At 37.7% G+C, this 26,802-nt stretch overlaps 3 protein-coding genes across 4 annotated transcripts; 2 read left to right on the top strand and 1 right to left on the bottom strand.

Annotated features, from left to right (window-relative positions):
* LOC18791603 (uncharacterized membrane protein YuiD) lies at positions 19–2,549 on the top strand. Its single transcript, XM_007223549.2, has 5 exons — positions 19–627; positions 1,204–1,360; positions 1,669–1,719; positions 1,958–2,050; positions 2,181–2,549. The coding sequence occupies exons 1-5, from the start codon at positions 512–514 to the stop codon at positions 2,256–2,258; spliced, it is 495 nt and encodes a 164-aa protein (XP_007223611.1). The 5' UTR covers positions 19–511; the 3' UTR covers positions 2,259–2,549.
* On the bottom strand, positions 3,047–14,076 carry LOC18789690 (2,4-dichlorophenol 6-monooxygenase). The gene is made up of 12 exons (XM_007225140.2): positions 14,010–14,076; positions 7,057–7,277; positions 6,442–6,524; positions 6,225–6,360; positions 5,488–5,981; positions 5,356–5,403; positions 5,019–5,193; positions 4,814–4,926; positions 4,633–4,729; positions 4,322–4,541; positions 4,048–4,201; positions 3,047–3,740 (listed from the first exon to the last, which is right to left on the bottom strand). The coding sequence occupies exons 2-12, from the start codon at positions 7,259–7,261 to the stop codon at positions 3,303–3,305; spliced, it is 2,163 nt and encodes a 720-aa protein (XP_007225202.1). The 5' UTR covers positions 7,262–7,277; positions 14,010–14,076; the 3' UTR covers positions 3,047–3,302.
* Positions 15,680–18,919, top strand: LOC18791632 (uncharacterized protein At3g61260). Of its 2 annotated transcripts, XM_020555983.1 has the most exons (4): positions 15,680–15,949; positions 16,054–17,621; positions 17,814–17,895; positions 18,527–18,848. In XM_020555983.1, the coding sequence occupies exons 2-4, from the start codon at positions 16,780–16,782 to the stop codon at positions 18,734–18,736; spliced, it is 1,134 nt and encodes a 377-aa protein (XP_020411572.1). In that variant the 5' UTR covers positions 15,680–15,949; positions 16,054–16,779; the 3' UTR covers positions 18,737–18,848. The 2 variants fall into 2 exon arrangements, with proteins under 2 accessions (XP_020411572.1, XP_007223247.1); XM_007223185.2 differs by having other exon boundaries at positions 15,680–17,621; positions 18,527–18,919.

The raw sequence follows: 26,802 nt of genomic DNA, 5'->3' as shown, positions 1-26,802 counted from the left end.
AAAAAAAATTGAAGGAAAAAAGGCAAAGCGAAGCCGTAATAATATGCCAGAATTGGGGGTATATTCTAGCAATGACTAGAAGAAAGAGGCATATTCAGTTAAAAGACTAGAGGCAAGGACCGTTAGTTATGAGAAAGCTAGAAGCAGCAAGCAACCAAATACATCAACAAGAGACGACCAAAAACCATAGCTGTGATGGCTCATGCTCATAATACTCGTAGCTGGTAGTACCAAGAAAGAAGAAGGAACCCACCTCCTCTGCTCTGACCATTTTGCTTGTTTTCAAACATAACGACACCAAAGGCTCAAACTTCGTAGATCGTTGTAGAATCAGTCGGTCCTTATTATCACGTCACGCTCTCCCTCTCTCCTTCTCTCCCCCTCTCTCCCTCCTCCTTCCTCCTCCTGCGCGTACAATCAAACAATCTATCAAGTGTCAGATTGGGTTTTGATTTTTCTGTTTACCCTTTTGAATTTACAATTTCGTTCGAATTCAACCAAGAAAAAGGCGATGGTTGAGGTGGCGGCATCTTCGACATCGTCGTCTTCAATCTTCACCAACTACCCTCTTCTCTCTGCTGTTGTAGCTTTCGCCATTGCCCAATTCATCAAGTTCTTCACCTCCTGGTACTTGTCTATCTCTTTTTTACACAATTCTTCGGATTTGGATCTTGCCCAATTCATCAATTCAGGATTTTTTTAATGCATGTTGCTTTGCTTCATAGTTCTTGTTTCTGATTGACTTTTTCAATGTACCCAGAAAATGGGTTGAATTGAATTGTACCATGCATAGCTTTTGCTAACTAGCATTTGCCCAGATCTTGATTCTTGAGGTGAAAAATGAAATCAATTCACTATTCTTTTCTTTTTAATATTTATATATAAATTTAGAAGGTCCTTTAATCAAAACAACAATAAGCCTTAAAAAATTTACCAACCACACAATGCAATATCATAATTGAATGAGTGTTGGGTGAATTTCATAGCTAGGAGTCTACAGATTGGCTAAATTTATTGATTCATTGGCCATTTGATTCCTATGAGATGGTATAGGAAGGAAAATGAACTTCTGTAGAGCAATTCTTTAGGGGTACTTGTTCTTTCCTTTTGTGACAAGTCTCAAGAGTAGAGATGTTCTTGATCATTTAGGATTGTTGACTATTAGTTTATCCTAAGAGTTCTTAAACCTTGATAGATTTGCAGGTACAAGGAAAGACGATGGGATTTCAAGCAACTTGTTGGATCCGGTGGAATGCCGTCTTCTCATTCTGCGACTGTTACTGCGGTTGCTGCAGCCATTGGGTTCCAAGAAGGCGTTGGCGGACCAATCTTTGCAATTGGATTGATCTTAGCATGTGTTGTAAGATCCCTCTCTTCTTTGTTTAGCAATTTGCAGATAACATTTGGGCTTACATTTTTAATTTTAATTTTTTTTTCAACTTTTTCAAAGTCTGAAGACATAATTTCGGTTTACATTGAATCTTATATTCATCTTGGATAATGATTATACAATGATAATTCAATACTGTCTCAGACTGCAGCCAGCTGAAATATGTGTATTCACAGACTTGAAACATTTTAAATAAATTGATAATGGTTTATTGTTCTCATGTTATTTATAATGCACATGTCATGAGGAGATCTCTAATGTAGAAAATTTGGTGGCAGGTGATGTATGATGCAACTGGTGTGAGATTACAGGCTGGACGCCAAGCAGAGGTTTGATGTTTGATGTTTTGGCTTCTCCTGGTTCTCTTTTAGCCCCTTCCCACCCTTTTCTTTATTCTCTTGAGTTTCAGTGTCCACACTTTGTCTAAGAATTAACTTCAGAGAAACCTTGATGTTTGACGACCTTGCTTTTATCATGTTCTTCACATAATTCAGCTTCATCGTATCCTATTAAATTTTGGTTGATTTGGTTATGTATGTATTCTCATTGGATATGAATATTCTTCAGGTTTTGAATCAAATTGTGTATGAACTTCCTGCTGAACATCCTCTGGCAGAGAGCAGACCACTACGTGAACTTCTTGGACACACACCCCCTCAGGTTCTCTATTAGTTTTTGACCTGTCAAATTGTTTAATGGATCCAGATTGTGTATCTATCAGTATTGGAAACCTAGAACTTTGATAAAATAAACATTTTTTCTTATGATGATTGTTGTTCCCAATTGACAGGTTATTGTTGGTGGGTTGCTTGGAATCGTCACAGCAGCCATTGGCTATTTGATTACTGTAACAATCAGTCATACATGATGCTGGAATGGTTTACATCCACATAGATAGTGATACAATATAGCAGCATCTCTTGGTGCCTCATCTGTTATACCTTTGGATTGCAAATTGCAGATCCATCATACGCGGTATTTTCCGACTGCGAATACACAGTTCTTCTTGTCTATAATTCATTAGACTGCGTCCATTTGTATAAACAAAACATTTGTAAGATGTAATTTGATTGATTCTGTATCTTTTGTGATAAAAACAGTCTTGTTGAGACGATTTGTACCACAGTGAGTTTAATAAAGATGCCATATTTTACTTTCGTACTACCTTATCTAAAGTCCCATTTTTGTCTTTGTAATCCAAGCAAGGCATAAAGTAGGGATTACTTTTATCATGCTTGTACGCTTTTGAACTTGTCAAAGGATGCACATGGACGACTTGGCAACGGTTGCCCATCTTTCATTCATTCTACTGCTTCAAAAGCAATATTTTCGCCTAACATCTCAATGGCAATGACTTTTGCATGATGCCTCATGCAGTGCCCAAGATTCAGTTTAGATAATACTTTCAAGCATGTGTGCGCATCACGGAAGCGTCAGGACGTAACCAATTCACTGTCCATAATTCATATGGTGGTATTTTTTCCATATCTGGTCCATAATTCATTGTCTAGTTTTAATGGAGCTTCTAATTGTCCTTTCACCAATTTGATCGATTATATTATGTTGGAGTTTTCCTCAGTCGGGCCCTCTTTTTGAATCTCAGTTCCTCCTTTACAACTTGTATCAATAATGTGTGTTTGTGCGGGAGAGTGAGAATTCAATAATGTGTTTGTATCAAGAACAGTGTCCATTACAAGATGTCTCATGTTACGACAAACCTAATATGGAACAAGTAATATCCTGTCAACGGTCTATAGAGTACATTACTCACATCAAGACCACTTTTATTTCAATACTGCATGAGTATGCGGCCCCCTCTTGGGCTAGTATGTCAGGGGAAGAAGACAGCTCCTTCCAACCCAAAACAGCATTCCAATAACAAATGAATAAAAAATGAAAACTAAGAATTATGTCATTGATCAGGTTCTTGATCTCTCCTATTATGCGGTTTTACGCCCAAAGTAGCAGAAAAAACCCTTCTCATTTCTGTTATGGGATCCCCAACAACCCCAGACTTCACACGCCAAGCAACATGCTCATCAGGCCGAACTAGGATGGCTCCTTTGTCAGTCATTTGACAGAGATCCCACCATGATGATGGATTCGATGACTTTTTAACTTCCACAACATCTATGTAATTCTCCCAGGGCGTCAATAATGCCTTACTTCCTGCTTCAACTTGTTTAACACTACCAGCAGGCCACAAGACGCAAACCCTCGCAGAAACTTTGAATTCCTCGGCGACTTTGAATGCAGCACGAGCAAGATGGTAGGATGAGTCTGTTGGTGCTATGATGAGGAGAAACTCAATTTTGTCTCCAGATATAAGATCCAGTGTAGAAAAAGTAACCTACAGTAGTATGACAGTTAAGATGAATAAACATTGGAAATATAGGTTTTTTTTTGGACGAAACATTGGAAATATAGTTAGTTTCAAAGCAGTTTGGCAGTTTGGCACAAAAATGGGTTACTTCATGTTATTACTTGCAGAGTGAACTAAAACATTTAAGGCTTCCTGGTTTCTGGAGCCACAACCCACTGACGTAGACAAATTTAATGACAGCAAAAAGAAAACCGTTGGACAACACAAGCCAGAACATCTCCAGGCCAGCAGACATTTATCATGTAAATATTGAAAGAAAACAATAGCAACATACCTCACTTGAGGAATTTGACAATATCCTCACATTCATGTGGGGTAGCCTTGAACCTGGAACTACAGAAGGAACATAGTCCCTCCGGCGACCAGTAGGTCCTTCTGGAGCACCCAGTGCATCATCAGTATCAGGAATAAGTGCACCTTCTAGGTACCTAAATTGACAGCCTAGAATTAGACATTTACATATGTGCTTCTTTAGTTGTTGAAGAATTTATCACATTGATAAACCTATGTCTAACTAGTTTGAGAATCAAGTCTGATATGTGTGATACCTGAAACCAAGATCCTCTGCTGGGAACTGGAGTTGGAGACTCTTTCCTTCTTCAAATATCCGTCTTAGATTAGCAAGCCTTGAAGATCCAAGTGGGTTTTTTTCATTCAAAAGAGATTCCGATAGTTGTGCACGACCTATAGTGAAAATTCCATCCAAAATGGCCCTCTGTAGTCCAGATGGTAAGATGGAACCAACCCCCTCATTTATGACTTGATGTACTGCAAATCAAGGAGGAAAGTAATAGCCGCATGTCTCTAACAAACAAGGAAAACAGCTCACCATGCAAAATGCTATAGTAGATTGGTTTACCAGAGTTTGCAACAGTTGGATCAAGACCAAGTGCTGCTGGAACAGTCATGGCTGCTTTAAAGTTCTGAACGCTAAGTTCTGTATTGAAAATTGCAATCTGACAAAAGGCATAGTATGATGATTAAAATCCATTCTAATTTCCAAAAAAAGTTATAAATAAAAGTGAAGAAAAAACCAATACCGGCCTACGTTCTGTTTCATAAGTATGAAGTATTGAAGATGGTGCAATATCCTTCACTACAGAAGCTATTTTCCAAGCAAGACTATGAGAATCTTGAATTCCAGTATTCATTCCTGGACAAATCACATGAAGGGCCAAAAACACATTTGCATGATAAACACCTGGAGAGTTTCCCTCATCTGCATAACAAAAGCAAACTACTAACCAAATCCTCCAGCAGGAGGGAATCGATGAGCAGCATCACCAGCAAGTATTATTCGGTTTCCACAACTTATGAACTTCTCAGCAACTTCAGCATGCATCACCCATGGTTTTATGTCAATCACATTTATGTCACTTAGCTCTCGACCAACCAACTTGAAGATTAATTCCTCACATATCTACGACAAGTAAATCCTTATGAGCAATTACCCACAATGAAGAAGCCTTCTTATTAAGGCCTTAAATGTAAAAAAATGCCTTCAATTTAGTGGAAACAATCATGAGACTGAGTTGAACAATTTCCATAAAATTAACTTATCTACAATGCATAGCAAATATACCTCGGGACTGAAATCTTCAAGGTTTTGCTGAGGTGGATAAAATGGAATCTGCAAGATGATGAGAGACAATCCATGAAATTGCACATTTATATCACCAAACAAATTCCAAGACACTTTTAAAGCCAGCAATACCTGCAAAACAAATTCCCCTTGCTTGAGATCATGAGCGACAAGGACACCTATAGCTTCAGTATTGAAGATAAAAAACAGCATGCCAGGTCTCTCACTGAGCAAGTACTTCCCAAGATCTCTGCTAGAGAAATGGACACTCACAAGCTTCTGCAAGTCCCTCTTACCTCTCATATCTATTCCAGCAAGCTTACGTACAGTACTTCCAGCACCATCTGTACCAACAACGATATTACATCTGATATTCCTCTCCATACGTTTCCCATCTTTGAGAAAAGATGCAGTCACAGAAATAAAATCATCATTGGCTTTAATGGAAACACACTCATGCCCCATTAATAGTTGCCTTTCCTGAAAAGGCCTATGGTTAAAGCCTTCCAACTCGTTAGACATACATAACTTGAAGCTGAGATTTTCAAGCTGCTTAAGTAGTAAACTAATTAGCTTGTACTGCGAGAAGTGTGCGACAGAGGCCGGGCTGACAACTTGCTCAAAATCTGATGACAAAGTGAAACCAGAATGAAACTGCTAAAATACCAAATCCTAAAGCATATTCATACATTAAACAGTTTACTTATGAAATGTTTGAAAATATTGCACACATGGGCATGTCATCATTGTATTGGAATATCTTAAATAGTTAAAATGTCTTGTTGTCTAATCTCAAAGTTGCATAAGTAAGACTTAAACGCTGTGTGCTAACTGGGAAAAGAATGGAAGAATAAAGAGTTCAATTGCACCTTGGGGTTGCATATGGTCCACTGACCCAAGAATTGAACCATAGAGCGAAGTGCAATATATGAACTTCCTCCATAAATCTACTGGTGGTTGAGACCTCTGAATCTCCTCTGCCAGGCCATCCAATTTACGGAACACCTAATAATTTACAAGTTGAAATGAAGCTTGAATTCCTTCAAATAACTCATTTAATTAGATCTTCCAAATATGAAAATCAACCTCCATGGATCGATTGTTGATGAAGTGTGCCTGCGGATGTTTTGAGAAAGTATTGCTTTTCTCCAAAACTGAACATTTGACCCCTATAAAATAATATTGATACATGATGATTATATATCGAGAACTCATTCCAACTTCCACCAGGAATAAGAACAACTTACAACCAATAGGTGGATATTAAATCATAAACCGCAATACATAAATCAAGCAAACAAGAGCTAGTACGTTTCATCAGAGAAAGTCGATTGCCCCAAAAAAAAAGGTTCTTAACTTCCGACAAGAAATTTCAGATTTTAAAACCTTACACTACCTTAACACATGCACCATCACATTCTATAAACCACCGCTCAAACACCACTCCTCCAGTAATGTCAAGCATGAATATTAATTAACTAGCACACTGAAATTTCCTACTGCTCCCTTTGTTGACAATTTGATCATAAGAATTTATTTATTTATTTATAAAAAATAACAAAGTATCTTTGAAGGTGAAAACAAATGCCAAGTATATGCATTCCAAACTTCCTTCTTCCCTCCCAAACTTTCTTTCTAGGCAACAAGCAAGGCCAAAGGCCAGAGGACTTTAAAAAAAGTTGGGTTAGAACAAGCACATACCTAGTTTTGTTAAAAGTATAGACAGAACAAGACCCACAGGTCCTGCACCGACTATCAGAACCGGAAGCACCGTATCATCGCCATTGTTGAATACCTGGGAGTCTGATAAGGCTCTTCTATGTATGTAGCCAGGTGGGCCTGCTTGGATTCTGGCATTAGCTTTGTGTAGACCGCAAAACCTCTTGAACAACCTTGAAACCGCCATGACCCAGCAGCTGAGCCTGAAACGAAGTTTAGAGCATGGTCACTGAAGTATGGAACAAGAAAAAGTGAAGCAGTGGTGGTTGGTTGTTTGGCTGGCTGGCTTGGGCCTTGGTGGCATGGACTGGAACAAATATTTTGGGCTAAGGTTAGCTTTTAAATAGTTGGGCCTTGGCCTAGTATATTTTGAAATACATACACAAAATGGGCTCCTCTCAATTGCCCATTAGGGTGAATCTTTGGGCGTTGCATAAAACAAATGTTTGGTTCATGAAAAATGGTGGTGACAATTCCAAAAATTCGAAATTTGTTGTAAAATAACTGGGATATGTGCGAATATTGAGCTGCACGTAAAGTAGATGAGACATAGTATTTAACGAGGTTCGGCTATGCCTACGTCCCCGGAGAGCAGCAGTAGTAACTTTTCCACTATGTAAAATAATAGGGCTACAACTTTAGTGTTTACAATAAGTATGGCTCACTCAATTTTTCTCTCTTGGAAAATTTCTCTCTTGCTCTCTTTCCTCTCAACTCACTCACCCTCTTTCTTCCTTCTCTTCCTTTCTTTCTTTCCTCACTCATTCTTCTCTTCATTTTGGTGTGTCTTACAAGTGAATGAGCAAGCCTATTTATAGGCAAAGTAAAAGGCTTCTAATGGAGACATAATGATTTCTCCCCAACATTATAATTTCATCTTTTGACTAATCATCCCACTTCTAACACCATCATTTCTTCTTTTGACTACCATACTCAACACCATCATTTTTCTTCCATCATTTCTCTTTATGTGGGCTTCACCAATATTATTTACAACACTCCCCCTTGGAGACCACAAATGACATGTCGGTTGCATCATTAAAGATTTGCTTGGAGAAAACCCAATGAGGTAGAAAACTGATGGAATGAAGAAGATTACAGTAATCAGTGCAGCATAGTTCTGGATGCTCCCCCTGATGAATATCTCCCCCTGATATCTTCATGATTATCTTTTGGAGCGAAAATCTTTTGGAGTGAGTGGAGGATATAGCCATTAATAATTCTCGTAGTTGAGTAAGTAAATATATTTCCAGTGAGCTATCTCTATGTAAATCATAGAAATTTTCAGAGTCCGCGTTTCTAACAAAACTTGGGCTATTTGTAAGTTCACTTGAAAGAATATGCCCGTACATGGTGTTATGCGGAGATAGCATCAAATATACCTCACATCATCCCAAAATGATGGTGATGGAGTTGAGCCCTATCTGGAAAATATGATGTCCGGTCCAATATACTTTCGGAAAATCATTAAAGTGTCCAACGGATAATCCTCATAAAAATGCTTCAATACGTTCTTAGTATAAGCAAGAATCTCGTTGGCATAATGCTCGATCCTTAAGTCGAGATAAATATTTCTTGAACTCTTCAGAGGCTTTAATGTGTTGCAAACAAATTATAATCCATGTACTCATTGAGACAATTTATGCACATTAGTATTGAGTACAAATTTTGTGCTTCAGGCACATGTCCTTCAGGGACTTGCTTCATGCAATTTCAATCCTTTCAAGGATTTTGTTTAAAGGGATTAAACTTTATGATACATTATATAGATTTAATCCAGCTATTTATACATCTTTAGGGAATCGCTTCTGGCAATATGCTCTGTGCATTTAATACCCCTTAAAGATAATATGTTGGTCTCCGTAAATGTGCAATAAAGGGGCACAATTGAATCTATAAATATGGAGAAAATCCAACGTTCCTTATTTATGCCAAAAATATTGTGTCATACAAAGTAGGTATATTCCCTTCTATTCCGAACACCCAAGTATAACTTTCAATATTAACATATTTTGGGGTTCGTACTGTGGGTTTGTTCTTTCACGTTCATTCTCATCTATAATGGAATTACCTCATTCTATTTTGGCCAATGATATTGTCGACATTTAATAATTGAACGTGGTTCCAATCAACACAGCCTATTGATGATTTGAGTAGCTACTCCAAAACCAAAAATTGTCATTCATCAATTCATGATCCCATCATTCTCATTTGCACGTGCATGCATCAATTATAAGCATTTCTTTGCTCTTGGGTACCCAAGCCACTTCAGGGGGCTTTTATTATGTGAGAACGTGGATTATAACCTCCAATGGAGCGTTATTTTACATAGGGCGTGGAAAATCTCCATTTAGGGAGTTGGAACATTTAGAACCCATATATCTGTTATGCAGCAGGCATGCCACAGATTAATACATACATGTCAATTAATTTATGGGACTTTAACCCATATAATTTGCTACGCATTAGGCGTGCACAATATCAATATTGACATGTTAAAGGATTGTCCTTTCGGGACTTCAATCCACATCATTTGCTACGCAACAGGCGTGCATCATATTGATCACTGCTATACCCATATTCTGTTCTTATGGGACTTTAATCTGTGCAGTGTATTATCAATGTATCCAACTTGCAATCTGTAAAATTTGCATTAATAATTCATGGATACATACAAGCCATTCTTTTGGAACAGACTTATCTCCCCATTTGGTTACCTTTCAAGATAAAATATCAAATAAGTATATAAGCATATAATAACACAAATATTGCTTACATCCTTAGGTGGGAGAAACTTTTCTTAAGTATCATTCAAGCTCGTATCGGCCCAGTAAATGTAGCGCTTGATGATCTAGTTATATCCTGCAAGAGCAAAATCACAATTCTTTTCTCTGTCAAAAACAAATAACCCTCAGAGTTAGGATCACTTCATGGATTCTTTCTTCAGATGTTCATTCTAAAGAAATAAAATCCCTTATGAACAGAGAGTTACAAAAAGAGAAAAAATGCAAAAAAATTGTGATATTGATTGCAAGAGAAGGTAAGCAATCAGGGAAGGAAGCTGGTGGGAGCAGACAACAAGCTCAGCAATCAAGGAAGGAAGCTGGTGGGAGCAAACAACAAGCTATCATTTCTTCTAGTCTAGAAGAACTTCCGGAGATTAGAGCATAAGGTTGCCTTCACAGTTCCTGGATGTGGCGGAAACGTGATCAGGGATAGTCTCGCTTCCTGAATGGATGATCAGAGATAGTCTTGCTTCTCGGGCATATTGAGTGCTCTCTGATAAGAAAAATAAGTAGATATCGCATCACTAGGTATGGAGAAAACTGGATGTCTTCTGCAAAGAAAATTTCGTTAGTAACACATTTATACACAAATACAATGAATAGGTAGAACCGGTGAATTTCAAATTAACCATAGGAAAATTGCGAGATTCTCGGGATACTTTTGAAAAAATAGCTCCGTGAAATCCGCAAAGCAAGATCGGCTTTTGACGAAAATAATACTTTGAAAACGCCGAAAGTGCCGACAAACATTAATGGAGGCCACGTGAAGTTTTGGAATCTGGAAAAGAAAAAGAGAATATGGGGATCCGAAAAGATATTGGGATCCTGAAAAACTGTAGCCATATTTCCTCCTATAGATATTGCCTTTGCAAAACTTGATTGGAGCAACTTAACTTCCTTCATTTTCTGAAACTTTAGTTTTCTTAAGACTTTCTTCGAAACCTTCTTAAAAATGGCTTCCTCTTCTTCCTGCCCAAATTATTTCAATTTAAATGATACTCCCACAACAACCAGTGACGCCAAAGTTTGGCGTCCATCCTTTGTATCCCAAAATCGTCATCTCACAGTTAATGATTCTGTGATGATGAATGATGCTACTGCTGTCATAGTAGCTAGGAATTTCATTACTCCAATGGATGAAATGCTGTTAGCAGGGAGGTCTGAGGAAGAGGCTATTGATGACTCAATGGCTTTTAGCATTCAGAGTGCTGCTTCTGTTTCTAACATGGCTGATCGTTTGCGTGCTAGAGCAAACGAGGTCGAGAGACTAACAACTGAAAATTCGTCTCTCCAAAGAATGCTTCATGAGTCTCAACAGGAGGTTGAGAAACTTAAAGGAGAGAATAATGCCTTGTTGAAACTGGTGAGTTCGTACTCTGTTGATACACTGAGAAGGCTAGACATGCTGCAGGTTTCCAATGAAAGAATTTTGGGAGACCACGAGAGGCTCATGGCTAAGTTTAAGAGGCGTCGTCCTCTTCCTTCAGAGGCTTCCAGAACATAATGTAATTTTATAGATTTTACAGGACCTGCACCTTCATTATAGGTGGAAAAAATCTATCTGTTGTATGTTCCTGTAATAATAATTGCGCACATTCTTAAACTTGCACCTGTGGTTTTTACGTCTTTTCAAAATGACGGTTTGGAACCTTGTGCCTTATAGGTTCAAATAACCACATCGACTCTCCCAAATTTCATATTTCAACGTATGGAACTTTTGGCCTGGGCTAAACACAAACCTCAGAATCTATTCACCCTTTTCAAATGGACATGAAATATGAATTGAGTAAAAGCCATGATAATATCACAATATAGTAGTGAAGAGCATTAACTACTATATACCCACAACCTCAAGTTCGGGATTTCTCATATATTTGAATCCATGTGCTTCCGGCCCAGATATAACAAAATATGTGGGAAGCCTCAATTCATCATTTGAGGTTTATACTGATATTATCCATTTCACGGTGTATTCTTAACAACCGAAATTCACAAAATATATTTCTTCCTTGAGGTGTCGATTATAACAGAATCGAACTTTATTAAATTCATCATTCTCTTATGCCAAAGAAATATGTGGCGTACCACAATTTGCAATAATACCTCAAGGGTTGTCCATTTAATTGTTAGAACTTCAGGTTCTCAACACTGTTAGATTTTGAACCTCAAGCCAAAATCACATATTCTCATGGTATGGACATTTTTACAATTTTCTGCACATATTTCTAGACTTCAAGCCCTTACATAATTGTCCATATCTTGAAGAACTTCTGGCATCTCATTTAATTGCTCATCCATGAGTTAAAGGAACTGCAGGTTCCCTTTTTGAATAGTGACAGTTTACCCAAAATGGTAAATATTTATGCATACATCACTATTCATGTATACGGCACTATTCATGTGTACAGTACATTTGCCAATACAGTTATTTTCATGTGTACGGCACTATTAACCAATATAATACTGTTACATCATTTAAGAAACCCCAGGTCCTTATTTACATATCAAGAATCAAGGACCCTCAAGTCCGATCACATGTTTACAAATATAGTACTGGAGAGACTGCCAGCTCTCATATCAATATCATCATCAAGGATCTTCAAGTCCTGATGTAGTTGTATGATGAGGATCAAGAAACTTCTGGTTCTGATCTGTATCCTTGTAAAAAAAAACTCATCATACCACACAATTAATCCATAAAATAAATTGCTTGTAAATTAAATTATTGGTAAATGAATTGCTTGTATGGACGATAAACCCGCACCATACGTTAAATAAAAGTAAATGTGCGGTAAAGTAAATTCATAAAGTATGAGGGTTAATTCCTCATCATACTTTAAGTAAAAGTAAATGTGCGGTAAAGTAAATTCATGAAGTATGAGGGTTAATTCCTCATCATACTTTAAGTAAAAATAAATGTGCGATAAAATAAATTACTTGCTATATGAACGTTAATTCCGCACCATATCTTAAATGAAATTAAATGTGCAGTAAATTAAATTCGTAAAGTAAACGTGCTTGTATGGGCACTAATTCTGCTCCATACATTTAAATAAAAGTAAAGGCGTGGACGATAAACCCGCACCACCCTTTTAAATAGATACTGTTGTATGGGTAATAAACCTACACCATACAGTAAATAATGTACAGTAAAGTAATTTCATAAAGTATGAGGGTCAATTCCACATCATACTTTAAGTAAAAGTAAATTTGCGGTAAAGTAAACGTGCTTGTATGGGCACTAATTCTGCTCCATACATTTAAATAAAAGTAAAGACGTGGACGATAAACCCGCACCACCCTTTTAAATAAATACTGTTGTATGGGTAATAAACCTACACCATACAATAAATAAAATAAATAAGGGGTTAAAACCACCACCGAATAAAATAAGAAAAATGTTAGTATTAGTAACGGTCTCCCACTGATAATATGTTTAGTATTACCAAGGGTCCATTTTTGTTAGTGGTTAGTAATAGAAAAGTGAATAGATATAGCATATTATATTACCATCAACTTTTCATATATATATATATACAATGGTTAGTAGTATAAATAATAGTGCAGCACAAAAATTATACCTGAGAGCTTCTCGTGCTGATAACGTGTTGTAAAATAACTGGGATATGTGCGAATATTGAGCTACACGTAAAGTAGATGAGACATAGTATTTAACGAGGTTCGGCTATGCCTACGTCCCCGGAGAGCAGCAGTAGTAACTTTTCCACTATGTAAAATAATAGGGCTACAACTTTAGTGTTTACAATAAGTATGGCTCACTCAATTTTTCTCTCTTGGAAAATTTCTCTCTTGCTCTCTTTCCTCTCAACTCACTTACCCTCTTTCTTCCTTCTCTTCCTTTCTTTCTTTCCTCACTCATTCTTCTCTTCATTTTGGTGTGTCTTACAAGTGAATGAGCAAGCCTATTTATAGGCAAAGTAAAAGGCTTCTAATGGAGACATAATGATTTCTCCCCAACATTATAATTTCATCTTTTGACTAATCATCCCACTTCTAACACCATCATTTCTTCTTTTGACTACCATACTCAACACCATCATTTTTCTTCCATCATTTCTCTTTATGTGGGCTTCACCAATATTATTTACAACAAAATTCAAAAAGAAAAGTTCAGAATTCCAAGCGTACCTATGAAGAAGCTGTATAGCGTCGTGTTCTTCAGTTCCTCTCGAAGCACACTGTTTTTGGGTCAAGCGCACCTTTTGAACTGTGAAGTGCGGTGGAGATTCTATGTGGGCAGGCCTATGGTGCCAAAAAATATGACATGTTAGGCATATACCTCCAAAGAGCAACCAAAGTCCTAACCCTCAACGGCCTTCCACTTCTTCTCATCATCCTTTCTGCTGAAACTTCACATTGAGAGGGGTGGCTGGATTCACTGGATTGGCGTGGGGATCATGAGAGAGAGAGAGAGAGAGAGAGAGAGAGAGAGCGGTCTAGAGAGGGGTGGCTTTACCAGAGGAGAGGGGGGGTCGGGAGCGTGCGGACAAGGAGAGGGGCTGGGTTTTTTATAAATTGGTGAGATTTTAAAACGTTGTGTATCAAATTGATGAAATTAAAACTTCAAGGCCAATTTTAATACAACACCTATATCCCGACAAAGAGAATGTAATTAGTAAAAAATAAAACAATGGTGACAATTATGCTATTCACTAATAACCTTCTAAATTAATTTTAAAATAAGATAAGTCACCTATCAAACATATGATGTAAATGCAATTCGGAAAGGTTGTACCTTCTTAACCGTTGCAATTTCCACTTCAGCTAATCGTTCAACCCACTCTTTATTTTTTAGTCAGAGTCCTAAAGCACAATGAATTTTACTCATTGAACTAATAGATTTTATATTATGTCAATTTGAACTTACTCGATGTGTTCAATAACAATTTACAACCTTGAAAATGCAATGGCATTCTCTTGTGGATCCAAATTGCCTAGGCATAAAATGGTGTGTTTTTTCAAATCCTAGTTGCTTAAGAGCATCTTCATGGGAGATGTCAAATACAAAATATTAAATTTAAATTTGATGATTTATGTGGCAATTTGACACTTTGAAAAAAATTTAACTCTACCAGAAATGACGAATATCATATTATTGTATTATATTTTTAAAAGCAAATGAGGTCCATATGATGCATCAAGTTTTAAAAAAGAGTAAATAATAAGGGGGTTCATAACTAAAAAAAATATTAAAATAACATTTGACATCAAGTTTTTTGATATGTTATTTTTGACATATTTCTTCTAGTCTTCAAATCAATGTAAAATTTGACTAATCGGTTGAAGCAACTTTAATTTTTAATTTTTACTATTTTATATCCATATAGTAATTTGACATATCGGTTGAAGATGCTCTAGAACAAAGCCCCAATCATCCAAATTGCCCATGGAACAAAATGACAAAATAAGAAAGTGTGGGGTGTGGAATTTAATAATCCCAACAGATTGGATTATTAAACTTTTCTCACAATGCTTGCTAACATGACAGCATGTGATTTATTTGCCAATTTGCCACTGCCTTGCTTGCTTGACTTATTTAGCCAAACGACACTATCTACGACGTCCATACAATCATTTATTAACCAATTGGCTCAGACTTGCAGAAGCTCTTCGTCACCTCACCCATGGCCACGTGAAAGCCACAGAGCCCAGACATTGCATCTGAGGGAACTGACACTCTTGTTCATCCTGACCGTTCACGTGTCACCACCTCAAACACTCGATCAGCTAGTTACCGTTTCAAAGGACAACCGTATTTCAAAACCTTTTTTCACTCTCTAGGGACTAGAGCAGTTACAATATTTTTCTGTGGGTTGCTGAACCTCTTCCCAAGAATACTTGGTGAAATTGTAACTTGTAAATTTGTAAGCAACTTACCTGTTGTTACTGTTGTGCCAGTTTTCTCAGTGGTAAAGTTCACAAATTCCCATGTAAGTGGTTTTACTATTGCTGCCATTTGTAGGAGTTTCATGTTTCAATCATGCATTTCTTTAGTATTTTTAATGTGAGTGGATCTGAACTTCATTTGTAAATTCTGCGGGTCACAAAATTCCATGTGTATAATAAAGGTATATTATTCTCCCAGGACAAGGTTTCTTCTGCAAAACCCATCTGTCAATTGTTGTTCTGTGTTGAAATTCAACCTAAATTCTCTGTTGAATCTTTTCTACAGCTGGGTCATCTGTACATTACATTGGATCACTTAACTAGCCATCTGCAGTTATTTTTGACCTCTGGGTTTGGGATGCTTTCATTTCCAGGCTAATTGGTGTTTAAAGTTTTTAACTTTGGAGATTAGTTGGCATAGTGGATAAATCCCAGATGGGTCCTGGGTCCCTTGCTGCTGCAGTGTTGGAAAGTTCAGATTTTTCTGGGTTTTTGCCGGGTACCATTAATTTTTGTTGATGTAACAATTTTGTCCATTGCATTTAATTACTTCTAAGCTAGGCCATATAATTTCTCTGTTTAGTGGGTAGGAAGATCATTAGGTGTCTCATGTGCTTCATCACGTTACTCATGTATGCTGAAGAGTAGTTATCTGTCAAGCTACATGGTTCTCAGTAGGCTTGTATAAAGAGCTTGTTTTTGTTGGGGGAATTATTGGGGATGGTTCTGTCTCCCAGATCTGTTTTAGCATGAAGTTAGAGAACTAAGGTAATTAACAAAGATAGGATTTTGGTCCAGGTTGGTTTGCTGATAGAATCTCTACTTCTGTGCAATTGCAGACTGAGAAAAAAGAAAAAGAAGAAAGAAAGAAAGAAAGAAAGAAGAGGAAGATTGTGTTGAACATGATTGTGTGGAATGGAGTTCTGGTTTAGTGGTTATAGAGTTGTCTTGTGTGGCCCATGTGAGTGAGAGAGATAGAGAGAGAGAGAGTGAGAGATTTGTTTGAGCAAGAATGAGATCCATAGAGGATAAGGGGTGCTATAACAACCATGGACCAACTCAGGAGATTTCTGGCAGCAGTGCTATAAATTTTGAGTTTCACAAAGCAAATGGGGCTAGCCGTACCCCTCATCATCGAACAGCCTTAGGCAAACCAACGCCATCAAAATGGGATGATGCACAAAAATGGCTAGTGGGGCTGTCAAGAGGACCAGACAAAAACCAATCCAAAACCAAGCCCAGAAACTCAAATGCAGATGACTTGAGACTCATAGCTCCTGTGCCACAGAAGGAGCAGGACTATTCAAGTGGAGAGGATGATGGGGTAGAAGATCAACAAGAAGAAGAAGAAGAGGAAAATGGATGTGATGGCTCTGCAAGGCCAAATCAATATGATGTGGAGACAAAGAAAGTGGACTGTGATGACTCAGTTTGGAGAAGCAACAAACCAATGGAAAACTCAACAGCAGCTATGAGATCTTTATGTTTGAGGGACATGGGAACAGAAATGACCCCCATTGCAAGCCAAGAGCCTTCGAGAACTGCCACCCCTATTAGAGCCACAACTCCTGCGGCACGGAGCCCTATATCTTCAGGATCCTCCACCCCAGTAAGGCCATGCCAACATGGGATGCAAGCTAGTCAGGGCTATCAAAAATCCACTGATGGCAGAAGTAGTCATGAGGCCAAGTCTTGTGGGAGAGGGAGTGGTGCAGCCAAAAGGTATGTAGAAGAATCAAATGCTTGCAAGAGTATGCCTGACAACCAGAACTCAGATCAAGCTAGAAAACCAAGTCCCCTAGAAACTCGAGCAATGGCTTGGGATGAGGCAGAACGTGCTAAATATATGGCAAGGTGAGAGGTTACTGATATTCTTTTCCCCGGCAAGTTATAATCAGTTGCAATTAATTATATATGCAGCACTTCAGTATTTTTTACTCAAATGTGAGGACTTATTGGGTCAAGTTTGCTTACATAGGCCATCTGAGGCCTTAAACTTTCAATTATAGCTAGCTGGGTACATCTTAAATTTGTATTGTTATGTAGGTATAAACGCGAAGAGGTCAGAATACAAGCCTGGGAAAATCATGAGAAGAGGAAAGCTGAGATGGAAATGAGAAAAATGGAGGTACTGATTCTCTAGATTCTGTTCTTTGTCTTTTCAGAATATTTCCATTTACTCTCCTTTGTTTAGATCCTAGATTTTGTATTGTGAGTCTTCAAGTCAGTTTGTTTGCCACACATATTTGCTAGTACCTAGTAGCCAAGAAGTTCAAGCTTCTCCAAATTGCAAAAAGAACCAAGCATCAGCTCAGATTGCTTTTCATGAAAAAAAAAAAAAAAATACAGATCCAAATCAGTGTCTTGGGCTTCATAACAACGAAAAACTAGCACTGGCATGAATCCCTTTTTTCCCAAATCACTTATCCTTGTACCGATTCATACTGAAATTAATGCCTTCTTGGTGTTATGACCACAAACTCATGAAATGGTGGCAAATATGCCCAACCAGTTTCCTATCTATATTATTAACTTCAAAGTAGGACATGACAATGGCTTTGCAGTTTATATATTAACTGCAAATCAATGCCTCCCCGGATACTATATAGAAGTGTGATTGCAAATGCTCAGACTGCCACAACAATATCTACAAGTCTGTCCAAATAACACCAAAAGCAATTAGCTCTGGTTCACAGATATGGAATCCAATGGAATAGTATTCTTAGAGCTTTCTAACGTGTTGTTTGCTTTGTTATTAGGTGAAAGCTGAGAGAATGAAAGCTCGCGGTCAAGAAAAGTTAACGAATAAACTTGCCGCGACTAGAAGAATAGCTGAAGAAAAGAGGGCTAATGCAGAGGCCAAACTCAATGAAAAAGCTTTAAGAACTTCAGAAAAGGCAGATTACATAAGGAGGACTGGCCATTTGCCCTCTACATTCTCATTCAAGTTGCCTTCTCTTTGCTGGTAGCAATATCTTTAGTACATGTAACATCTACTAGTTCTTTTTCTTTTTCTGCCACTTATTAAATATGTAATTGAACCTTGTGGATCTATTGTGGAGTTTATCATATTTGTTAACTGTTTGAAACATGCATTTAAGGGAAGGGGTAAGTTCCTAAAATAATTTGTGAACACCCACCCCATTCACAAATACCTCTTTTACTCTCTTTTTTATTTTTTGACATTAGTTTCTTATTTCTGAGTATGTGAACCCTTCGGCCCCAAAATGCTCCATTTCCTACCACAGGGCAAAAATCTAAGAAATTTGTATGCCTGTATTCTTTCCTATGGGGCCAAACATGTAACTTGCTGTCATCATGATTCATGTGGAACGATGATTCCTTCCATAAACCAATATCATGGTTTTCAGATTGTGTTTGGAGAATATTATGGTGGCGTGTCTCCATAGATGGGAATATAGTAAGTAGAATTTGGTTGGAACGGATTGAACGAAATGGAGACAAGCTAATTATTACTGGCATTTTCCTCATCAACGGATTGGACTCGAGATCGCTTCTAACATTGGGAATATAAGTACCAATAAACTATGAGTTAGTTGATAAATCAATAAGTTTGAGGTTTCATATAACCTGTCATTGGGCCAACCATTTTCACTAGGCGAAATGTTTGGCTTTAAAATGTTACTAAGAGCAACATTTAGTTGTGACGACAATAGAAACGTTTATCTCACTACTTGTAGGCTTATAGCCTCAATGATAGAGCACTTTAGCCTCTTATTCATGCAAGAGTTCAATTTTCACTTGCGTCCTCCGCCTAACAAATCTCACAAACATTATGACTGTTAAAGCAACTCCACTCATTTGCCCTTTGCCATGGCAATGGGGGAGTTAGGGCAGACACTATTCACGTGAATAGTGGTTGCCCTTGCAAATAGTATTGTGTGTTTCCACCCATTGCCATGGCAAAGGGCAATTACTATTCATTTTTTTGTTTTTTCACAAATTTTATTACCTCAATAATTAATTTGGATAAGATTTCCGAGTTCTTACGTGTCAAGACTATTCATAATCGGATAAAATTTCTGGATAAGATTTTTGAGTTCAAATTTTGGATGAATTACAAAATTCAAAATTCAGATTAATTTTTGGGTTCAAATTTCAAATGAATTTCAAAATTCAAATTTCAGATAAATTTGGGTTCAAATTTCAGATAAATTTCAAATTTCAGATAAGATTTTCATCCAATCAAATCAAGCCACATGGCATCTCTATCTTGCCAAAATTTTCTATAAAACCAGAGGCTTAGCTCATACCTCTCACACTACATCTTTCTATATTTCCATTTATCAGAGTTTAGAATTCATACTCCATTCATTCTCAATGGAAGAATTTAGGAGATGCTTGGAGAGGCAAGAGCGAGAAACAAATGAGAAAAACCATAGAGCAGATGAAATAAATATGTTGCAGAGAGAAGTCGATGAACAAGTTGTCATAGCAGTGGCTTTGCAAGATGAAGAGAACCAAGGTCGCCGCCGTGGTTCACAAGTCGGCCGTCACAGAAATGTGGACAGACATAGGCATTCTCGGGGTAAGAATCTTTTGGAAGATTATTTTATCCCAACTTCTTTGTACTATGATGTTGATTTTCGAAGGCGATTTAGAATGCAACCCCATTTTTTCAATAAAGTCATGCATGATATTTGCAATTATGATGCATACTTTGTTCAAAAGTGTGATACTGCTGGGGTTTTGGGACTTCTTTCAGAGCAAAAGCTTACAGTTGTTATACGAATGTTGGCGTATGGAGCATCTGCTGATCAGGTTGATGAGATTGCCCGGATGGGGAAGTCCACTACGTTGGAAGCTTTGGTAAGATTTTGTGATTCAGTTGAAACTCTATACACTAGGGACTATCTGCATAGACCTACTCCCAGGGACCTCCAACGGCTTCTACAAAAAGCCGAAGCTCGAGAATTTCCAGGAATGATTGGTAGCATCGACTGCATGCACTGACAATGAAAGAATTGCCCAACTGCCTTGCAAGGTGATTACGAAAATATAAAAGGCTAAAAAAGTATCATCCTTGAAGCCGTTGCAGGCTTCGATACATGGGTTTGGTATACCTTCTTCCGAGTTGCTGAATCCCAAAATGACCTCAACGTGCTGGGTCAATCCCCGGTCTTCAAGGATGTTTTGAGAGGCCAAGGCCTCAATATCACCTATCAAGTCAACAATACAGTCTACCAGACAGGGTATTATCTAGCTGACGGCATCTACCCGAGGTGGACCACATTTGTCAAATCCATCCCGAATCCTCGGTCCCAAAAGCAAAAATTATTTGCTACCTATCAAGAAGGATACAGGAAAGATGTCGAAAGGTGTTTTGGCATCCTTCAAGCTCGATGGTTGATTATTCGAGATGCGGCCCGTATGTTTGATAAGGAGATCCTCAGAAGCATTATGATGACTTGCATCATCCTCCATAATATGATTGTGGAGGATGAGTACGATTATGATGCTGTAGAGGTCTACGAACCGGATTCCATGAACACGGCCTTGACACGAATTTATGAAAGGCTCATGGGGCCAAGTGGAGAACTGTTTGAGCCGGAACTGTTGGTAAGGGATGGTCGTTTCATGACCCGGATGATAGATCGATATATAGAGATGCAATCTTCGTATATTCATGAAAAGCAACTTGACTTGATGGAGCATCTATGGGCAGTGAAAGGCAATGAAGATGAATGATGGAGCGTAGATGCTTTGGTTATGTTTTATTTAGTTATGGTTTGGTTGTGTTGTTTTTTATTTATTATAGTTTGGTTGTGGTTTGTTATTATTATTGTGCCTTGTTTGTAGTTTATTTATTTATTTTAATTATGTTTTGTTTGATGTATGGAATATGTTAAATAAAAAGGTATTTTATTGAATGCTTTGTTTATTAAATAAAGAAATCCAATACAAGTCATTAACAATTACTACTACTAAAATAAAATACATGAATTACAACAACTTTAATAGAAAACATGAAAAATACAAGTCATCAAAGGTATGCCAACTAATTTAATGGTTTTCATCATTTAACCAATCTGTGTTGCTAGGCCCATCATCCTGGAAAAGTCTTCTTCTCATAACATCCATTCGTTCTAGCTTCCAAAATTGTTTTGTTTCAGGGGACATATAGCTTGTATTTATCGCCATGGTTTCTCGATCCGTCTTGTATATCTTTTTTTTGCTCAAATACTCCCTTTCTTGTGCATACTCGGCTCGAATTTCCATCTCGTTCTCTTGGCATTTCTGCTCCATTTCAATTTTGGTTTGGTTCTGCCTTGCAATTTCCTCTAAATTTTTTGATGTATTATTGCTCGAATTACCCGCTTTCTTTGCCTTCGCAGCCTTTCAGCCAATGAGTCTTAGCTCCTTTTCGATGGGTGAGTCTTGACTCTAGGTGAATCCGATGTCATTGAATCACGGAGTGGTGTCTCGTTTAACATAACGGCAGGACCCGTGGGAATAATTCTGAAGCGTTTGTAATTTTTCACCACCTCCCAACATTCATGATAGTTGAAACTTTTTTTGCCTTGCCCAGTTGCACCAAACCACATCTGTGCTTGAATCATCTACGATTTTCCCCGCTTCTATAGTTGTCCATCGCTTTTGCCGAGGCATCTCTCCATTTTCCCAACTCTTTATTGAGAATTTTCCACCTACTAGACAATGTCATCTCCGTACGAGTCGACCTTGGAATTTTTTCACAAAATTCGGCATAAAATTTTTTCCACATATGAAAAATTTCATCTCATTGCTTGACACGAGACAATGGCAAACTTGGACCTAAGCCTCAGACAAGGAAACATCTTCCATGGTGCTCAATGCCCCTCCGGTTTCGATAGAATAAGCCATAAAGATAAGAAATAAAAATACAAGGTGAAAGAGAGGAAAATGTTGAGTAAAAAGTGAATAATAGTAGAAGCAGAATAAAATGTATGAGGATTGGTGTTGAAAGTGAAGGGTATTGATAAGTATTTATAGGAAAAAAAAAATCAGAATTTTTTATTATTATTTTTAAAATTTTTGATTTTTTTTTTCATAATTTTATTGCCAAAAAAATGCTAGCTGTTGGATTGGAGGAGGAGAAGCAGATCGGAGCGCTGGGGGCGTGACACCTGTCTTCTACCCATTGGAGCTTGCGCAGGGCTGACGTCAGCGCACGCTGGTTTAATTTTTTTTTTTTTGCCGTTGGTGCATGCAATGCAAGCGCCAATGGTAAAAAAAATTTAAATCGTGCGATAACGTCGCGCTGACATCGCGCCTGATGTCATCAACCCTCGGGCTCGAGCTCGGGCTAAACTGGCCTTCGAGCCAGCCCGTCTTCATGGGACCCACTCCCAGCCTGAGCTTGGGCTCCTCGCTGGAAACAGATTTTGGCTTTTTTTTGCCTCCAGCCCGAGGCTTGGTCATACAGCTAGAATTGCTCTTAAAACAGATGATAGGATGGTTAGATTGGAAGACGAAGATTCATGTGCCCTATCTTTTATGCATGATAACTCTTATTTTGAAAATCATTATGGTCCATGGACAGAGCATCGGTTAAATACATTTGATCAAATCCAACTCGACTTCCCCATGGACTAAAATCAGGGTCGTCTTTGAGATTTTGAGGGCCCTTTGCGAAACTTAAATTGGGGCCTCACATAATCTAATACGAAAATACTATAAATAAAAATTTGCCATAACATAATGTCATAAACAATTTTTTTATCACTAAAAGTCACCATCAATAAATATGTAATGATAATTAGAAATCAAACTCATTAAAATTTAAATGTTTCCATTTGATAAAGTTAAATGTTTGATACAAAAATAAGCTCCTTGTGCCCCTATAAGGTCCCTTGCTGCCTCCAATAAGCAATCAATGTTTAATAAGAAAAATAAATTGGCAATCACAAATTAAAGAGTAGTTGCACACAAATGTCATTAACAAATTAGATTATATTGCATTAAACACAAAAACAACAACAAAAACATACCTGACTATCCAAAAATCATTCACATTGTATTTGTTGTCTTTATTTGACATGTAGTTGGACATTCACTTAATTCCTTGTTCCTTTCGGAATCCGATACAAAACATTTCCAACTCTTCACAACTGAACACAATATAATATCCTTAAAAAGTAATTCGATTATATAGCAACTCAAGAACATTAAATTATCCAACAACACTCAGCTAGATACAATAATAATAATCAACACAATACATAAATAACTTCCAATATCAAAATAATATCCAATATCAACACGAAACGTTATAACGTAAACTCATAAACCAAACATAAACAAAACACTTAACATAACAGTCACTCCTCAAGTATAAGATCGTTCTAATACTTCTCGAAGGATAAACTACCTCGGAAGACTCTCAGTCAACAAAGTGGTCAGACTTCCCAAATTGGGTCAACGGGGCCCGCATGGGGTCCACTACCTCCTATCACAAATCCGGGAGTCCCCGAAGGTCCCAATAAGCCTGGGACGCAAGTCCCGAGAGTTCGGTCTCGATCGGACGGTCGGATTGCTCATGATTGCATGATCGGATAGTTACTGTAGACCTAACCTTAGGATTGACCTTTTCGGAGTATCCAGGACTCCATTTACAATCCGTCAATTTTTACACGATCATGGAATTATCTAGATTAACATATATGAAATTGACTACGATCCAACGATTTAAATGTATCGAACTCGGAAATCACACAATATGCGAGATCCGATTGGGGCTCAAACGTTGTCCAAATTGAGATCCCCGAATTCCTACGTGCTCGTGACAACACGAGGATCATTCAAGGACTGAGAGTGACCCCATCAGGTTGCCCACGCGCGGGTGGCTTGATCAAATTCTGGTAACCAGAATTCTTCAAAACTGGAAACCCAGCTTCCTACTCTAGGAAAAACATCCTATTTGGAACCACTTTTGTTCTTGGACCTACCCTAAAAAGTGGCCGGAATCGCGATCCCAAAATTGGCTGAAATTCAATTCGAAAATCGAACTACCTAGGCTCAGAATTGATAAATTCCTATCAAACCATCAGCTAGATCATGAAAAATAAGTGAGAAAGCATACCTCACTCGCATGAAACGGTGGTTAGAGGAGGGAGAAAAAAACTATCCAAAACTGCATGTTTCTTGGTTGTTTCTGGAGACTACGGCCGCGGATCGAGGCGGCAAAGGGTTGGTGCTGAAAGAGAGAAGTGTGGTGGTTCTAACGAGACAGGTCTTGCTTGAATTGCTAGTCGGAGTTGAGAGAAATCACCTCTTGAAGTTGGCTGCTCGAGCTCCCCAAAATGCAGAAATTCTGAGTTGAAAAAAAACTGAACTTCTTTTGATAGCCATTTCTTCGTTACAACTCCGATTCGAGTCCACAACAATCCAATTGAAATTTCCAAATTCCTTCCCGAACTTAAAATGACCTTTTTGCCCCTGTTTAATATTAAATAATATTTTAATTTCTCAAAAACCTGAATTAATTCAAATCATTTTATTTTAATGTTTCTTTGAATTTATTCCTCATTTAAATTCATTCTCTCTTACATTAATTATTTTAACACACTTTCGGACCGGGATGTAACAATTCCACCAAAGTCTCCCCGGTCAACACATCAACAGGTAAACCTATTAAAATATTCCGGGGTAACATTGTCTTTTGTTTGAATACTTTACTAATTAAATATTAATTTAGGATCGGGTTGTTACACATAGCTTCTTAGCACAATTAACAATTAAGATTTTCAAACAATCTCAAGAATATTTAGCGAAAATTGCATGAAGTGTTGGAATGGAAAAATATGGAATAGATCCTTGCGTGTTTGGAGATCAACTCAGAACTTTGTTTCCAAATAAAGGAAAAAAAATTAAATAAATAAAAAGTTCAAACTCAAAACGTTAGAAGAGATTGGATGAGATGGAGAGATTTAAGCCTACATTTATGCTACCTTGAAAAATGGTGAGTTTAATATTTTATTTTATTTGTTATGTTATCGAAATAAAATAAATAAATAATAAAATCACATTTAATCTTAGCCCTTGAAAGTGCTTGCATCTAAAGGCTATAAAATTGTGTCAAAACATCTGTCAAATTTGCGATGCCACAGATCCGCCCTATATATATATTGGTTGGGGGTGGGGGCTGAGTGAGTGGCAAAAAGATTTCCTACGAGTTTCCATTGGAACTACTCTCACTAATTGACTAGCTTCTGTTGTTCGCAACAGCAGCTGCAAAAGGTTGTTCAAACCTTTCGTCAAACTTCTGGTGTGTACTTTTCTTCGAACTCCCTAATCAAACCACCGAAGCCCTAAAATATAAAAATCCTTAACCCCAAACACCAAACATGACAACATGGTAGTAAAAGCAACAACAAAACACAAAGATTAATTTCAATTTTGGCTTAACAATATAAACAAAACTTCATCACAAACACAAGCACAAAATTCATCCCAAAGCAGCAATTAAAATCCTATAAATTAAAGCGAAATGGAATAATAAAATTCGGAATAAATATATCTAATGTGTCTTTTACCTGAGTCTTGTGCCTTTGCTTCGATTGATCCAAAAAAAAAAAAAAAAGAACGAATGGAAGAGGAAGCTATGGGAAGAGAGGGCGTGAAGACTCAAGATCACGATTGAAGAGAGAGGCCTGAGGGAGAAGAATGAGAGCGTGAAATTAGATTAGGGTATTTTTGGAATATGAAAATTTCATTAATTATCCGGTGCCTCCTCAATTTGATTAAGAAATTGAAAGCAGGTCCACACTTACTTCTCTTAATGGCTTTGACTCACAAATTTTTTTTTTTGGGTAAATACTACGAGGTGTCCCCACACCCGAAGGGCGAGATTAATCTCTGCTCTGGGTTCGGCTTGCCCCTGGCCACAAAGTGCTTTCAACGGGTTTCGAACTTCTGCCATTGATGCACCAAGTAACTCGCCAACTAGAGGTGACAGTTTGCCAACAACACCACACCTTGTGGTTGCTCATAGCAATTCTTTGACAAAAGTGGTTTTCAACCCTTTTACCAAACA

This window comes from Prunus persica, chromosome G1 (genome assembly GCF_000346465.2).
Source record: "Prunus persica cultivar Lovell chromosome G1, Prunus_persica_NCBIv2, whole genome shotgun sequence".
Classification (NCBI taxonomy): Eukaryota; Viridiplantae; Streptophyta; class Magnoliopsida; order Rosales; family Rosaceae; genus Prunus; species Prunus persica.
The sequence above is the reverse complement of the archived record's forward strand: the minus strand, read 5'-3'. Positions and strand labels throughout refer to the sequence as shown.

Coding starts and splice junctions, on each gene's coding strand:
- LOC18791603 (XM_007223549.2), top strand. CDS start 512: ATGGTTGAGGTGGCGGCATCTTCGACATCGTCGTCTTCAATCTTCACC. Junction 628..1,203: donor ATCAAGTTCTTCACCTCCTG/GTACTTGTCTAT, acceptor ATAGATTTGCAG/GTACAAGGAAAGACGATGGG. Junction 1,361..1,668: donor GATTGATCTTAGCATGTGTT/GTAAGATCCCTC, acceptor ATTTGGTGGCAG/GTGATGTATGATGCAACTGG.
- LOC18789690 (XM_007225140.2), bottom strand. CDS start 7,261: ATGGCGGTTTCAAGGTTGTTCAAGAGGTTTTGCGGTCTACACAAAGCT. Junction 6,525..7,056: donor TATACTTTTAACAAAACTAG/GTATGTGCTTGT, acceptor ATTATTTTATAG/GGGTCAAATGTTCAGTTTTG. Junction 5,404..5,487: donor AAGGGGAATTTGTTTTGCAG/GTATTGCTGGCT, acceptor ATCATCTTGCAG/ATTCCATTTTATCCACCTCA.
- LOC18791632 (XM_007223185.2), top strand. CDS start 16,780: ATGAGATCCATAGAGGATAAGGGGTGCTATAACAACCATGGACCAACT. Junction 17,622..17,813: donor CGTGCTAAATATATGGCAAG/GTGAGAGGTTAC, acceptor ATTGTTATGTAG/GTATAAACGCGAAGAGGTCA. Junction 17,896..18,526: donor TGGAAATGAGAAAAATGGAG/GTACTGATTCTC, acceptor CTTTGTTATTAG/GTGAAAGCTGAGAGAATGAA.